This window comes from Hippoglossus stenolepis, chromosome 12 (assembly GCF_022539355.2).
Source record: "Hippoglossus stenolepis isolate QCI-W04-F060 chromosome 12, HSTE1.2, whole genome shotgun sequence".
Taxonomy (NCBI): domain Eukaryota; kingdom Metazoa; phylum Chordata; class Actinopteri; order Pleuronectiformes; family Pleuronectidae; genus Hippoglossus; species Hippoglossus stenolepis.
In genome coordinates, this window is record NC_061494.1 from 14781486 (window position 1) to 14797213 (window position 15728).

Sequence of the window (15728 nt, forward strand, 5' to 3'; positions counted from 1 at the left end):
TTAAGGACTCAACACTGTGTCAACATTACTGCCAGATTCAATGAAAACAGTAAATTTTTTTTGGTCCTCTATTTCTGTATGTAGTGAAGAGGAAAAAGCAATTCACTGTTTACATACTTGAGTGGAATTTTCTTCGACTCTGGCTTTGTATTTGATCTTTTTCCCATCCTCTCTTGTCACAGTATTTCTGACATCAATCATCTCTACTTGAGTGAGAAAAATGGCGTCAGAGCCTCTCTTGAAAAAGGCAGGGAATTATTATGTATAAAGCACTATATCCATAGTAGTCACGGCGTGAGCGTCGCACAATTCAGTGCAGACGTAAATTAATACGCCTTCGGTGTGAAGGAGATTAGTCATGAATGAACCAGTGAGGAGAAGCGCACTGCAGAATATGGGTTTATTCATCTGTCAAAATGCATACAAAATATAAAGTGATTCCATATGAAAGAGAAGAAAGCTGTGTAGCATTCAGAATGTTTCAGTCTAATGTATAAGATTTAAATTTCTAAGCTTTCTTATAAATAAATCCATTTGCTTCTGTTCCCTGTGTTTGAACTGAGGGATTATTAGACTAAGCACCACTGTGTAATAATGAAGCCAAGCTTGCAGCCGCAGGTCCTTCAAATCTCAATGCACATAATGACATAAAAAAAAAGAATATATCTATATATGCTTTGATGGAAAATAAGTCAGTATATCCCCTGAAGAAAGCACATCAATGGTGTTTAGATACAGCACAGTGCATCAAAACTGAGGATAAATGGTTAAAGAAATCTGTCAGTCATAATTCTGAAATCAAATCAAAGTCTGTTTAAATCCATGTAGTGTTGAATCTAATGTAGCGCAGGTCTATGTTTTCTCTCCATCTTCTTGGCAATCTATGTTCAATAATCTTGTTTTATTTTAATCATTTTAGATGCCTTAACAGGTCAAATTATCCAGTGCTTCTCTCGGACAAAGGAAAACAGAGACTGGGCATAGTTTGGGTTGTAGAAATATGTTTTACTTATTTTGCCTTAAACATATGAAGAACACAGCAAGATATTGTCCGAGTCCAACCGGAAACAACAAGAACATCTCCAAAACGTTCAGGCGAGGGGTGGCACCCACAGGTGGAACATGCAGGGTGCAGGTCATATCGTATAAATTCTAACGGTCAGATCACAGGTATTCGTTTACATTCACACAAGCGTCTGCCCAGTTTCCAATTTGCCATTTTTGGTGTTTTCTTCATGTTCGGCATTTCTTTTTCCATCCTGAGATGTGTATTATTTTTGTTTAACACGCCCGCTTACTCTTGGTGAATTCTGTCTGAAAACATTTCCCCCACTGCTCTCTTTCCCCTTTCATCTATTGATCTCCTCCCCAGAAGTACTAACCCCTACTTCACCTTTTATTCACCCGTCCCTCTCTCTTACATAAGCTCGGCACTTGACTCCGTGCTGTAAGGGAAGCAGACCGGACTTTCAGCATTTGATGCTCTGCCTCTTCTTCTGCCACTGCAGTCCTTAAGCATCTGCTCAGATTCCAGTCTGTGCATGTAGGAACACAGGAAACGTGAGGCTTGCTTCTGCTGCCCTGAAGCTGTGAAGATAAGAGGAGAACATACAGGATGAGAATGTGGTGGAAAGGGTTTTTATTTCATCTCAGGCGTGTCTCATGTGATCTGTAAACCAAAGCTGAGAGGATGCGAGCAGCAACACAGTCTTTATATGAGTCTCTAGGTGGGAGGAAATTATTTGATGCTGCATGTAGCACCGCAGCTGAAGAAATCCTCTAGGCAGTGTAATTTTCTCTCTCTATTTCATCAGATTTTGGGGTTATTTTTTCTGCTACATTCGTACCCAGCACATTTTTTTCAGTAGTGTGCTTCAGCAAGATTATCATTAATGTAAAATGAGAACATCGGTGCATGAATCCTCAAGGCATTCTTTTTTACACTACTTTAAAGTTAAATTAGGATTTGTGCCATGATGTTCAAGTGGGTTATCTTCCCCTGTGTGCACTAGGTACCCGTGAATGTATCAAATAACTCCAGTATATCAAGTTGTCATGGACTCTATATAAAGATGGATAACACTTTTTCACTTTCTCCCGTTGTACAAAATTTCCATGTCCCATCCACTAGCATGGCAAAGGTAGGATTAATGGCCTATACTGCAGTCAGCCAACAGGGGACGATCAAGATGACTAAGCTTTACTTTTGGGAGCTGACATGTTGGTCATATTTAAATACAGTATATGATGGGAAGTGTGCTGAGAGAGCTGTATCACCAGCAGTCAACCGAAGTTTGCGTTGCACACGGACACCTTCATCTCTCAGTGGCTCTCATCTTGAAAGGGCTTCTTGCGTTTTCCTTAAGACCTCTCAGTGTGGGCAGAATGAAAGAGGGGACTTCAGCAGCAGGAGTGTTGGGCATGCAACCCTTCAGAGAAAGTCTGGAGGGAGAGATTACAGTAAGCTGGACCTTCGGTGTAGAGTGCAGCTCAGACTCATTTGTGCAAAGCAGGTGACTTTTCTCCCCAAACCCCTAACGTGTCAGCATCGAGGACCAAAAGACAGCATACGTTTACACTCAACTGACAAAGCCCTTTAGAGGCCGAAGTGATCCTCACTCGCAATAGAGCCAGAAAGTCTGTATAGAGGAAGGAGTTTGGGGTGGATGGTTGGGACAACAAAGCGTATCTGTTTCCCATTTACTAACAACAGTCAGTGTTGGTTTCTTTTAACCATATGGCAAAGGTAAAGTCTTCCTAACCTAAACGAGGATATTGTCCAAAAAAACATTTGGCTTTTGTCTGCAATGGGAATGGATACAATTAACTCCCGTATCAATTGACTCTGCAGTAGACACAGATTTTCATTGGCTGTAGTTCTCTATTTTCTTTGTTTTTGCACCTTTTTCTGCATTATGGCCAACATTTAATATGCGTGTGTTTGCGCATATTTTAGTTTTCACATTTTTTTTTTTTCTTATTGTGCAAGATGCAACGCTGGCAAGACAGCTAGGTGTCTGATGTATTGGTTTCCAATGCATTGGTTTCTAGTGTTTTGGTTCCCAGCGCATTTGTGATGTGCAACTTGATTAATTGGGGAACAACAGAAAGGCAAACTCCTCTACTGGTAATGGGAAAGGTGTCCATTGCCTTGTTTAGCAGGTTTAAAAAAACCTGTGTATACCTAAACCATAGCAGTGAAAGGAAAACCGCTCTGCTATTTTCAGTGAATGAAACTGATGTTTAAATGTGTTATTCTGAGGGACATGGACCAATATGTATAAGTCTTGATATTTTGACATGATCTGCATTTCAAAATGAGTTTCAAACTTTTTTACACACTCAATTGTTTTTGTTTAATCAAACCCGAACCTCTGTTTGGTTTCTCATCAAGGAGCAGGCAAACAGAAATGACCTTTTTTGGCATCTTTTTAAAATCAAAGCTAGGAACTGGCTTACATTTACAGACTGGGATCTCCCTTGATGCTTGTGTTTACTTTGCAGCAGCTCTGAAGCTTCACTCATGTAAAGGTTTTGGCCAGAAAAAATCTGAGACTGGGGGTCTGTGTGGGCTGAAATTGGCTTCTGCTGTAAATGTTATGACCCGTGGTGCTTTTTGATGCAAGATGCAGCTCGTACATCGCAGCCCTGTGCTGTTCTGCATGGGTGGATGAATTCACAAAAGGCAGATATTAACAATAATTGTGAGGAAAAGGTCAAGTAGGAACCTTCATCCGGCAGATATGCCTGCACGGATCTCCACATGAGTGATATTACTGTGTCCTTTGTTACTGATGAGGCTTCGACGCCCTCCCGCTGTCACCACGAACAAACCCCTCAGGATAACCACACTGAACCCTAAGTTCACCTGACAGCTGACATTTACCCAGGAACACCCGTCAGTCACACACACATGACCTGTCAGATAGACACGCATAGACCCTTACATTCATTTCTACTGCTTTCCTGTTTAGACGACTTTATCCCCCCCAAATAACAGAATCTTAGTCTTTCACATACGTTTCATACTTTATGCCAGGTGGCTTTATATTTAGGCTTGTCCGTCCCTCTGTCCCATGCTTGTGAACATAATATCTCAAATACGCCTTTAAGGAATTTCTTTAAATTTGGTACAAATGTTTACTTGGACTTAAGGAATGAAGGGATTGGATTTTGGCATTTTTGATTTCAAAGAAGCAAAACTGTGGTCGAAGGTCAAGGCCCCTGTGGCCTAACATAACCTGTTTTTAGCCTCTTGAGCATGAACAACTCAAGTTTCTTCAAATCTTGACCCAATGTATCTTGGATTCAAAGATTAACTGATTAGATGTCAGTGATAAAAGGTCAAAGTTCAAAATTATCTTATCTGAGTATGGGAAAAAAATGATGCAGACTGAAACTGCACTATGTAATATAACTGCAGGGCAGTAATTCTAGTCTAGAGATTTCTTTGCCACTGTGCAGTTCCTCTGGAGTTGAGTCCAGTTTTTCAGTGAAGAGACTTATCAGGTACAGAGATATGAGAGATACTGTGATCTGCCAATCAGTGCAGTGGAGCCCGGCAGCGAGGCAAACAGTCTGCCTTGTTTGAAGCGGAGGGTAAGCTGCTCCGCTCTGTTTAACAAGAGTTGCTCTGATATGATGTTATCAGGTAAATCACAGAGCTCCTGGGTACAGCCGAGTGTTTCCAGCTCTCATCCAGTTTCCTTTAATCACATGTGTGTAAAAACCAGCAGCCTTTTCATCACAACTTTGCTCTCTTTTTTTTTCCAGAGTGATGCAACTCCTCTGCTGTGTGCTCAACTTGTCGCCACGCTCTGCGTTTCATTCTCAATTTCATTGTACACTCAGTAGAATTTATTTTCCCCGAATACATTTTCTGCAACCGTTCCTTTATGAATTCATTGATTTCCCGTCTTGTCAGCGCAGCAGGACACTCTCATCGGTTTTGGCAGAAACACAAACACAGAGAGGCTGCTAAATAATGCAGGAGCTGAAGCATCAATAAAGGAGACATGGGAGGTGTTAGATTAATGGCCAGGTCATAAACTCTTTGAGGTATTATACCCTGCTAATGCTTGACTCCATTAGGCCCAACAAGGTTAAACTGCATGACTGACAATCATTCATGAAGCTCAGCTGGAGTGTTGAGTTAAAAAATCCAGAGGCACGGCAGTTTACTGGAAGTGATCTTTATTTGATCGAGAAGGGGAAGTGAGCTTAACGCCGCGGCGAGCAGAGAGGATGAGAAGCGAACAGCGGTGCGGTTTGGTAGATTTCAGCGTTGTGGTGTTTGGAGTGCTTGCAAGCGATGAAAATATTTACCTCTGTGAACTAAAACTGTAAGGGTCAAGGAAAAAGGTCCCGGCTTTCATGAGGGCTGCTTATTTCATGTGTTGTGTCAGGATTCATCGCCTTCCAGGGAGCTGTTTGGCACACGCTTCCCGTACAGTAAATGTTTACGGTGATGAGTAAGTCATCGCTAAGGAGGAGCAGGGGGAGTTGGCCGATTGTAAATTTCTTGAAATGACTCATGTTCAGACACAGCAAATATGCTCAAAAGGCTTTGGATCTGGACTGTCTCCTATGGGATCCCTTATTTATTGAAAGTAGCACAGGCGGATTTGTGTTTAACTGAATGCACTCACTCCATCTTGAATTTTCAGTGTCAGCATTAACAAATTCCTTTAGAAAAGTCCCTACTATGAGTGTGTGATGATTTTGATTTAATATTAAAGCTTCTTCATAATTTCTTAATCAGCTTCTTAATGATGGGAATACGATACGAATATATAGATTTCTGTCGAGGCTTCATCTTTTTTTCTGTCTGATTTTTATTTTCTTTATTTCCATACATCAATCAACGGAGCCGTTGAAGGTTCATGCTGAATTGCTTTTACGTTCCCTTGCAATAGTTTCGTATTATCTGGCAAGAGTTTCTCATTCCCATAATGAATCCAAGAGCATCCTGCAGATCACCATACTGCGTTCATTTTAGTTTATTTTCATCAAGGATATAACCATGCCTTATTGAGCAGCAGTATTAAATCAGTACTTTATGCCCGTTCAAAGCAAAATCCAATAAGTTGATCCATACTGTGGGGCTGTGGTGGGAGAAGACGAGCTACATATGGCTCAGAAGGACTAGAAGAGGGCGAGTATTGTGAGGTTGTGCAAAAGTATTATGAGATGAAGCTAAATGTATTGTGAGGTAAAAAAGAATTGTATTGAGAAATCACGCAAAAAGTATTGCGAGTAACACAAGTAATCCTCCAAAAATGTGTTTGCCATATTTAAATAAAATGTGATGACGTTTGAAGTGTTTTTGTTTTTTTATTGCCAAGCTGCTGGTTAATAACCTTCACTTCATTTAAGGTTATTTGCTTCAATATGAACATAAAAACTTTCTTGTGGCTTTCCAGTGTCATTGATTGCAGCTTAATACCCTGTATCTAAATATACATGTCTCTTCCTCACTAATATTGGCTCTTCTCTCTCTTTCTTGCTGTCATTCCACCAGGAGGTAGAGGTCAGTTCTCTCCGTTTTATTCTCCCACAATTCTCCCGCTACCTTTGTATGATGATGTCGTCTTCATTCATGACACATTCCCTGGTCTTTTTGTGTCATTATCTCTCATTCTCCATCCATCCTCCTCCCCGCCTCTCTTTTTTTTACATCATCTCCTTCAAGTTGCCTATTTTAATAAGAGCGATTCATGTTATAATCAAGTAAAGGAAAAAAGAAAAGACTTAAAAGGCAGCTCGCCCCCCGAAGCCATATGTCTCACACATATAGACAGCGAGTGCAGATATGTTGGGCTCATTTCCACACGGATCAGCCACAGTAGATACTCGCCTGTCTCCGCTGTGTGTGACTCACTCAACTAATCATCATGCTGCAAGACTAATGTACACATTATAGTCAGTGTGCAAGGATAATGTAAACGACATCACTCCTCCTCTGTGCAGATGACAGTGTTAATGTTTTTTGCTATCAGCGACACTGTGTGCTCAGGCCTGCAGTGTGAATTATCCTGCACGCGCTAATAAAAGACTGTTTTCTTTGTGTTTCTGCAGGATGATGACGTCCGTACTTGGGATGAAAATCAGGGCTCAAATGACAGTAAGTCTCAAAATCTCATGTCTTTCTAGCTATATTAGTCCATTAATGTAATTTAATGTTACTTTACAGTCACACCTTTATGGGATTATGTTTGTGCCTTTTAAAAAAAAAAGAAAATTACTATCATGCACGGCATTCTGTTGAGTAAATAATAGATTTTGGTTGGTTCAAATTATTTCTGCTTGATAGTAAGTTCTCTGTACATTACATACCATATTGGCCTATAGTAGTATTTATAAGAAAAAAAAACGTGTTTTCCTCGTCCTACTGAGAAAGTTCCCTTGAGGTACTATTAGCATAAAACTGTTTTCCGACATGAACTCTGGAAAATACCTGCAAAATTGAGTCCATGAATTTTCCAGACACTTTCCCACTGTATTCTGACATGGGCCCACTAGACATTTTCTGGACATTTTACCAGTGGTCTGATAAAAAAAAAAAAAAAAAGTTGTAGAAAATGTCTAGAGCAACTGACTCAGATGTTTGCGTTCTAACATACAGGCCTTTCAGAAAATGTCAAGAAACATCTGGACTTCAGTGCATATCTGAAAGCAGCTTTAGAATAAGGTTGTCCTCCTCAATTATTCTTTTATTTGTCCTGAAAGTAAAAAAATAACAACCCCTAATGCAATACTCCCTGAAGGTTCAGCTAGCATAAGACAAGGCATGAACATGAGATTTTATGCCATATCACGAATTATGAAACGGAAGATTTATTTGCTTTCAGCGTTCATGACATTTCCGTATGAAGGGTGATTTCAGATTCAAAATATTGAAATGTATCCTCACCTGCTCAGATTCCAGGCACGAACATAATTCATAAAAGCTAAATATATTAAAAAAGCTTATTAAACTGCATGGCATTCATGCTGAGGAAGTGAAGGTCACATGATTTTGTGAAAGTGAGTCAGTCGCCTGTCCTGAGGGATGGAGACAGATTCTGTGGCCTGTGTTCGAACTGCGATGCCTCCCAGATGGTCAGGGTTAGGGTTAGTTCATTATATTAGACAGCACTGAACCATGTTTGTACTCTGGTCCTGCACTCTCTGTGCGCTTCTGTTGGGGTTCATCTGCAAAAAGGTTGCAAGATGTTAGCGCTCTGTTTTTGTCCGCCTGAGTGGGTCCGATGTGTCTCCCCCAGGAGATGCTAAACATTGGCTCAACAACCTATCGCCACTTCCTTCTGCTTCCTCCTTTTCCTCCTCGTCTGCTGCTCTCAAGCAGGAGCCGTGTGGAGAGGCTGAACCACTGAGGTCCGCTCCTTGACTCCGGTCTTAATTGAGCCGCCACAAGATGAAGTCATGACACTTGATTTGCAGCTTAGATGAACTAAGCTGAATGGCAGAGTCCATTAGCGCAATTTCCAAGAGCTTAACAAAGGACCACTTATGGTTTCCAATGAAAGGCCAGGGTGATAGAAGTAAAAGCACAAGATGAGGATGAGACATTGATTTAATGTGAAGCAAATTACATCAACGTTATTCCTGTCGACTCTACGGCAGTTTGGTGATGAGGAAATTGTGGACTGGAGGGAGAAGGCAAGTTAATTAGTGTAAGAGTATGATGGGCTGAAAATGAAGACAGTTATTAACTGTCTTTGTTTTCTATTCATCTTTAAAGAGGAATCATTTTGCTTCAGATCTAAAAACTGTAGATGTTTTTAGGGATGAACTCTGGGCAGGAGATGGTCAGACACGTCCACAACAATAGGATAATGTTGGTAGAGCAACTCACTTGGACATTTGCATTCTCACATACAGCGCCAACAACAAGGCTACAGCACATTTGATTTTTCATTATTGTTGCATTTGTAGCAAACATACAGAAAGCTGTGTAATCTTTGTATGTGTTAAAATATCTCTATTTATTTCTAGGGTTTCAATAACAGATTAAGCCAGGACATTGGATATAGATTTACAGAAATACAAATATCAACTGAGAAATTCCTGCAATGATTTAAAGACAAAGAGCATTCACCAAGTATTGACTGTATTTACATTGAGATCAGGCACCACAAGCCTCTAGAGAACTACAGCTTAAGTGCAAGCTGTAGTTTCTCGACCGATGGGAAGATGGAGCTTGATTCTTCTCAAAGACATTCCCTCATTGATCAGTTTGATGATGGTGGTGCAGAGTGTCGTCTAAAGCTGGGAGAATCTATTTAGTTGACATTGACGTTTCATTAAATAACCTCCCAGGTTAATTCCTTATTGGACAGTTCTACATCTCATGAGTTACATTCAATTCCAATGTCTCTGTCCATGTCCTAACTAGTAACCCTTTGAGGTGAATGAGGTGAAAATAAAGGTGTAGAGATTGAGGTGCTAGATGCCTTCGCCTCCTCATGAACTTCCACCACTCGCCTTTCCTAACCTTAACCAAGTTTTAGTTGGATAACCCTAAAAACTTACCTTAACAATACCCAAATTATGATTTATAAGACATTGACACAACCTTGATCATGCCAATGTTAGTATGAAAAAGCATTGGCACTCTGATTGGATCATAAGACTGGCTTTCTCAGATTTGCTAGTTCAGCAATAGAGCAGAAATAATACACCATTTTTCCTCTGAGTCGACCGAACTGACATCGACCACCATCACAAGTGGCATCTCTATAATGTAGAGTTCAGCCGTGTGTGCTAAGCTTTTATGAAACTGTACCAAAGTTTTAAATACTTGCCTCAGGTTAGCAGATGAAAAGCACTTCACTACTTTTATTTCACAAACCACAGGGCCCTTCATTTATCTATTTCCCTTTTTCTCCTCTTGACACTAGTGTGCTACCTCCCTCCCATTGATCTGCCATCTCTTTTAAATGGTTTAATAAAACGAAGGAGGGAAAAAGAGGAGATTTGTCCCTGTGAGATGTCCCTAAATCATTGTGATGTCTTTACACCCGGGATTGGGTGAGCCCGCAGGCCTCATCTCTCAGCCGGGCAGCTCCAGCCGCTGCGCCGCCATGCGGAGTAAGACAGAGCGTTTGAACTGTCAACACTCCTGACATGCAGACCGTCAACGCCAATAATAGAGCGAGGTAGAAATTTGCATTCAGACACTGCAGTGGCTGACTCCACTTCAGCTGGCACTGCGCTCAGTGAGAGAGAGGTCAGGGTAATTTGCTGTGGATTTCTACAGTCAATTCATCAATCCAGCAACTGATTGAATCACCTTGCCCTTAAGACACCAAACACTGCAGGAGAACAGTTGTAATTTGGATTTGTAAGAACAAACAAGTAAATGCACACTCGCACATGCACAAACACAGCAACTCTCACGTGTTTGTGCACTGCATTCACAGGACTCTTTTTATACATACACATTTAAGACTATCTTGGCTTCCTAGAAGCTTATCTCAGCCAGAGAGGCCAGGTGAATGGTGATTCAACGCTTTCTGGCAAATCAATGGTTTCAGATCAATGGCAGACGCTAAGGAGATAGGAAAACATGCTGAGTCCACACTCAACAAGGTCTAGAGTTTAATACCTCTTGAGGCCTTTGATAGATATTGGGGCTTGGGCTGACCACACATGCACCCACAGTAAATTGCCATTAAACACCTTGTTGAAATCTGCAGCAATAGATGGAAGATGGAGCAGATCTTTTATTTTGCCTTGGAAAAATCCTGCCCTCTGTAAGACCCTCTCCACTAACACGTTGTTAATCCACAGTAATCCAACAAAGCAGACTCTCCCCCAGAGGAGTCTGTCCAGCGCTCTTGTACAAGTTGCACACATCTTGTGTCGGGACGACTACAACTCTCAACCTCCAAAAACAACTGATACGATCCTCCAGGGACCACTGCTGCCCTTCTCACCTTCACACTCCAAAAACTTTCCCAGTGTCACCCCTTTCCGCGCTCTCTTCTCTAGCCACCTGGGGCTGCTTCTATCAAACTCAAAACCCCACATTCAAGACTGCAAACGTCTCAGTGTGTTGGATTAACACATATTAAAAACTAATCATTAGACCCTGATTTTTTTTCTTTTTCGTTTGGCTAGTCTGTATGCTAAACATGAAGCTTAAGCTACTGTCTGATTAGTTTAGCTTAGCATAGAGGCCGGAAGGAACAGCTAGCCTTACTATATTTAGAAAACCAAATAGATCAAAGGGCTGTGTATAGTTTGAAAGTAGCAGCTTTAAAGGTTTGTCAGAACTTTTTTAGGAGCTTTAGCTCTGTTTTGGTTTTACAGCATGCCGCTTTAGCTCTTTTTTGGTTTTACAACATGCAGCTTTAGCACTGTTTTTGGTTTTATGACATGCAGATTTAGCCCTGTTTTGGTTTTACGGCATGTTGCTTTATCTCTATTTTTGTTTAACAGCATGTAGCTTTAGCTTTATTTTGGTTTTACAGCATGCAGCTTAAGCACCGTTTAGGTTTTATAGTGCACAGCTTTACTGTTTGTCTTGCTACTTTTACGAACCTTGTTTACAGGTTCAGTATGCAGTATTAATTAATGCAAGTTCAAGTTCAAGACCTTTGCTCTTTTCTTGGTGGTCATTTTGTGTGTGACTGTGGGGATTCAAGCCTGGACTAACAATTGCAGACAAACGGAGAATTTCTTGTCCTTACTGCTTCCTAGAAGACAAGATGGCACTGACGATATTAGAGTCTGAGTGTGTAAAAATAAGATAAGAGGGTTAATGATGAGGATGTGGCCCCAATCTGCAGAGATAAACCTCATGCAAATCTGGACTGGATCAAACCGAGGCACAGGAGCCTAATTAGGAGAGGTTCGCTGCTGCAGGCTTTAGTTTAACACCAAAGGAGAGAGTTTCAAAAAAGTAAAAATGGAAGTAGGTGGGTGAATCAGGGGTTGAACACAGAGAGTGGATGCGTTGAAGGAAATAATGAACATGCGGGCGAACAAAGAATGAGAACACACAGTGAAGATGTCTGATACAATGGGAAGACAAAGGAATGTCGAAAGAAGGAAGAAAGGTAGAATGATGGACATGATTGCATGATGGGGGTTTCAGAAACTGGAGTGGGAGAGAGAGAGTTCTCAGAAACACCAGATTGAACTGCAAGAGCGCCTGTTGCTATGGAAACGTCATCATCGCAGGCACCGCTTTAATCTGTGGAAGCCTGTTAAATTAACATGAGGCTCAGGCAGCCACCTTATGTTTCTGTGTTCACAACACAACGCCGCGCCAGCATTGTAGCCGCTTGCTACCAACGAGATTTTACTATTAGAAAAGCAGGATTATCTACTCTGTGTATTTTGCTTCTGCTGGACAATAATACAACATCAATAACTATTGCAATAGTATCAGTAATCAGTAGCAATATAACAATGGTTTAATATAGTGTATATATTGATATATTGCCCGTGCATTGTGCAAACACAATGAGGAGGTACCTCTGATTTGTAAAATGTCTTTGAACTGAAATCAGATGTTGTGAAATTTATCGCGATATCAACTGACATGAACATTTCTATCTTTGTATAATTTTTGGCCGTGTCGTCCAGTGCCACACTTTGTTATAATTACTTGTTAAATCTTCATTGTGTGGATTGAAATTAAGGCTACATATTCTTGCCTTGCCACTTACTGTGCTGCCTATCACTACCTTGATTTCCTCATCCAGTGTCCAAAGGAATGTATTGGCTGCTGCGCCCCCTGATTCAGCGGATGGTGTGAATTGGACTGGGGGTGAAACAGCAAATCTGCAAAGACAAGAAAATGCAGTGACAAAAGAGGGAGAGCGGGAGAAGGCGCTAGTAAGGCAGGGACAGACAGAAATAGAGAAAAGCTGTGAGATGTGTGTGATATTGTTCACGGAGATGCTCCACACTATCAGTGCCAACCAGGATACTGGGCGACCAGAGAATAAGGCTCCGATGTTGACAGTCAAAATGGATGAGGAGTCTGCATGTGGGCATTAATGCCTGCGAGCCTCACTGTTTCTCCGCAGCAGCAGAGCAGTCAGTCAGTCAGTTATACAACCAGCTCAGCCCTGACAGGGGGTGTGTGTGTTGTTTTGGATTTGCTTCTCAAATCAGATATCCGTCGGTTCGGCTCAATAATCCTGTGATGTCGGCAGCATTAATGTATTCAGCCACTGGAGAGGACAAGAGAGGCGATCCTAAGCCTCCTTGCTAAATTATAACAGTGCCATAAAAACAGGATACAGTAGAGCAGGGGGATGAATGAACGTGTGATGCGCGAGCACATCTGCCACAGAGACGGGACTTTGCAACAGTAATCTGTGAATAAGCCATATTCAGGTGCGCCGTGCCGATGGATGGTGTAAGTGAATAAAAGCTGTGGGAGTTGAAGAGAATAGAGTGTGACATCCAGGTCGGGCTCCAGGAGGCCTGCTAGGAACAGACAGGTGTGACATATGAGTGTGTTTGGGTTGCTGACACACGGTCCGGCATTAGCTGCCAGCTGCAGCGAGTGTGATGGATGACGCGGAGTGAGGTAGCCACGCAGGCCAACATCGCACGATATGTTTGTCTTTGCAGGTCACCTTAAGGGTAATCATATTTAAATAAGTAAATGTACCAGCGAGGTGCGACAAATGCTGTTTCTTTTCTTTGTTCCGGCACAAATCATCTTTTTCAATGAGACTTTAAACAAAAACTCAAAACAAGTACTAATACCCTCCATCCTGATAGGTCTCTTGACTGTTGTGTTTTTAAAAAGGGTTTTCTACTTTCTATAAAGCACCAGTCTAACAATACACTGACTCTGAGGTTATTCTGAGCAAATGGAGGGGAGAGATTCAGGATTCGAGTGAACAGAAGCATGACGTGCAGAGAATGATAGAGAAAATGGTAAAAGCAAAGTACTCAACAACAAACATCTTTTTCTGTTTTTTCCCGCCCCCAGATGTAGACACCACCAAGGACCCGTGTCAAAAGGTTAAGTGCAGCCGGCACAAGGTGTGCATTGCCCAAGGCTACCAAAGAGCTGTGTGCGTCAACCGCAAGAAACTCGAGCACAGGTGAGTGTGTGCAGCCTCTGGGCAGGTACAGATGAAATCCCATAACACACACATTAAAAAAAATCTTCATGCGGTAACAGTAACATGAGGTCGACACAACAAGCGCACAGTCTGTGGCTCGAGCTGGTCTGGGATGTTTCTCCCTGTCAGCCACTGTGCTAATAATAAAGTTGGATCGTGCACCAGAGCAATACGACTGCCTGTTGTTTAATGATAAGCTAATACGTTCAGACAATGTGGACGAGGGCTGTTTGCTTCATGTTCAGCTCAGTGCTGCTGACGCGTCTCTGCTCTGAATTAGCACAGCTGGACTCAGTGTTTGTGTCCTCTGTCCCGCTGCAGACTGAAGCAGCCCGCCCTCAGGTCTCCTGATGGAAACTGTCAGCCCTGTCCCATCTCCTCCGCTGGGCCTGTGTGCGGATCAGACGGACACAACTACGCCTCAAAGGTAAACTAAGACAAAGACGCAGGACTGGAAATCCATTCCAAATAATCAGCTTATCTCCTTTCAGTGGTTTCATGTCTCAATAATGCATTTTACAAACTATATGATCATTTAGGAAGCAATAGTTTGTACCTGCTATTATGTTTAATCATTCTAAGAGAGTTATTATTCCTTAACCATTTATATCACAGTGAATGGTTAATGGAATAGAAGAGAAATCTGTCAGAAAAATGCAATACAATTCAACAGCTCAACAACCTGCAGCTGCCAGAATGACCATAAAGTTAAATCCACACAAAAAAACAGAACATTACTCTTTTCCAGAAGAAAGGATTTATTGGACTGTTTTCATAGATAGCATTAGCTTTCGCTATCTGTGCCTTATCTCAAAGATGGTTTCTGTCAATTAAGGTATTATCACATAAGTTCAAATGTCCATTTGAGTTTGGTTCATGATTGACTGATTGGTCATGCATCGGGACCATGATCCCGCAGCTCCACACCAGGATCGGAACTGCGCAGACTCTGGAGTGGAGACCTGTCATCTATCTTTATATACAGTCTGTGGTTGATCAACACAAATATCCTATCCTATATTATAAATATTGTAATATTGATGTAAGTTGTTCCACCAAGGCTTATAGCTCTTATGTTTCATTAAATTATATAGGCTACCGCGGTAAAAAGGACTAGTTAATGTCACACATAAAATCTTTCATTAATTAAACTGAGAGGCATTGGGTGAAGCCTCCCACCCTCGAAATAGCACATTCATAACAAACAGAATTGTAAAAACAAAAGAAAATAATATCATCAGTCTATCTGCCAGATATTTTTGATTTATTTAACCCCGCTGTTGTCTTGATATCAACGTTGCTCTGATCAAATCTTTTTATTTTAATAATAGATCAAATTACTATGTGTCTTTCAGATCTTTTGTTTTTGTTTTGCTTCGCTCTCGTTGCTCTCATCAGTGTTTCCACTCGGAGCAGGGCAGCTGCTTTCAACTAAAGACTCTCTGATTAACCCACTGTCCTCTACCTGCCCAGCTCTGCACTGCTCATGAACAAAGCCCCAGCAACCAGCTGGTGGAGCATTTAGGAGCAAAACAAACAGAGATTTCCCTCAGGAGTTGATGGAGAGCAAAACAGAGCTGAGGAAGGAGAGTGAAGATTTGACCTACATTTACCAAGTTGTACCAGGAA

At 41.5% G+C, this 15728-nt stretch overlaps 1 protein-coding gene across 2 annotated transcripts in view; it reads left to right on the forward strand.

Moving 5' to 3' along the window:
• Positions 1–15728, forward strand: part of spock2 (SPARC (osteonectin), cwcv and kazal like domains proteoglycan 2) — a 28785-nt gene that overhangs the window by 6973 nt on the left and 6084 nt on the right. Inside the window, exons 2-5 of one of the 2 annotated variants that reach the window (XM_035173526.2) lie at positions 6521–6529; positions 7078–7123; positions 13964–14078; positions 14421–14526. In XM_035173526.2, the coding sequence (XP_035029417.1) occupies positions 6521–6529; positions 7078–7123; positions 13964–14078; positions 14421–14526 (276 nt within the window). The remainder of the gene's footprint in view (positions 1–6520; positions 6530–7077; positions 7124–13963; positions 14079–14420; positions 14527–15728) is intronic. The other variant, XM_035173527.2, reaches the window with a different exon arrangement.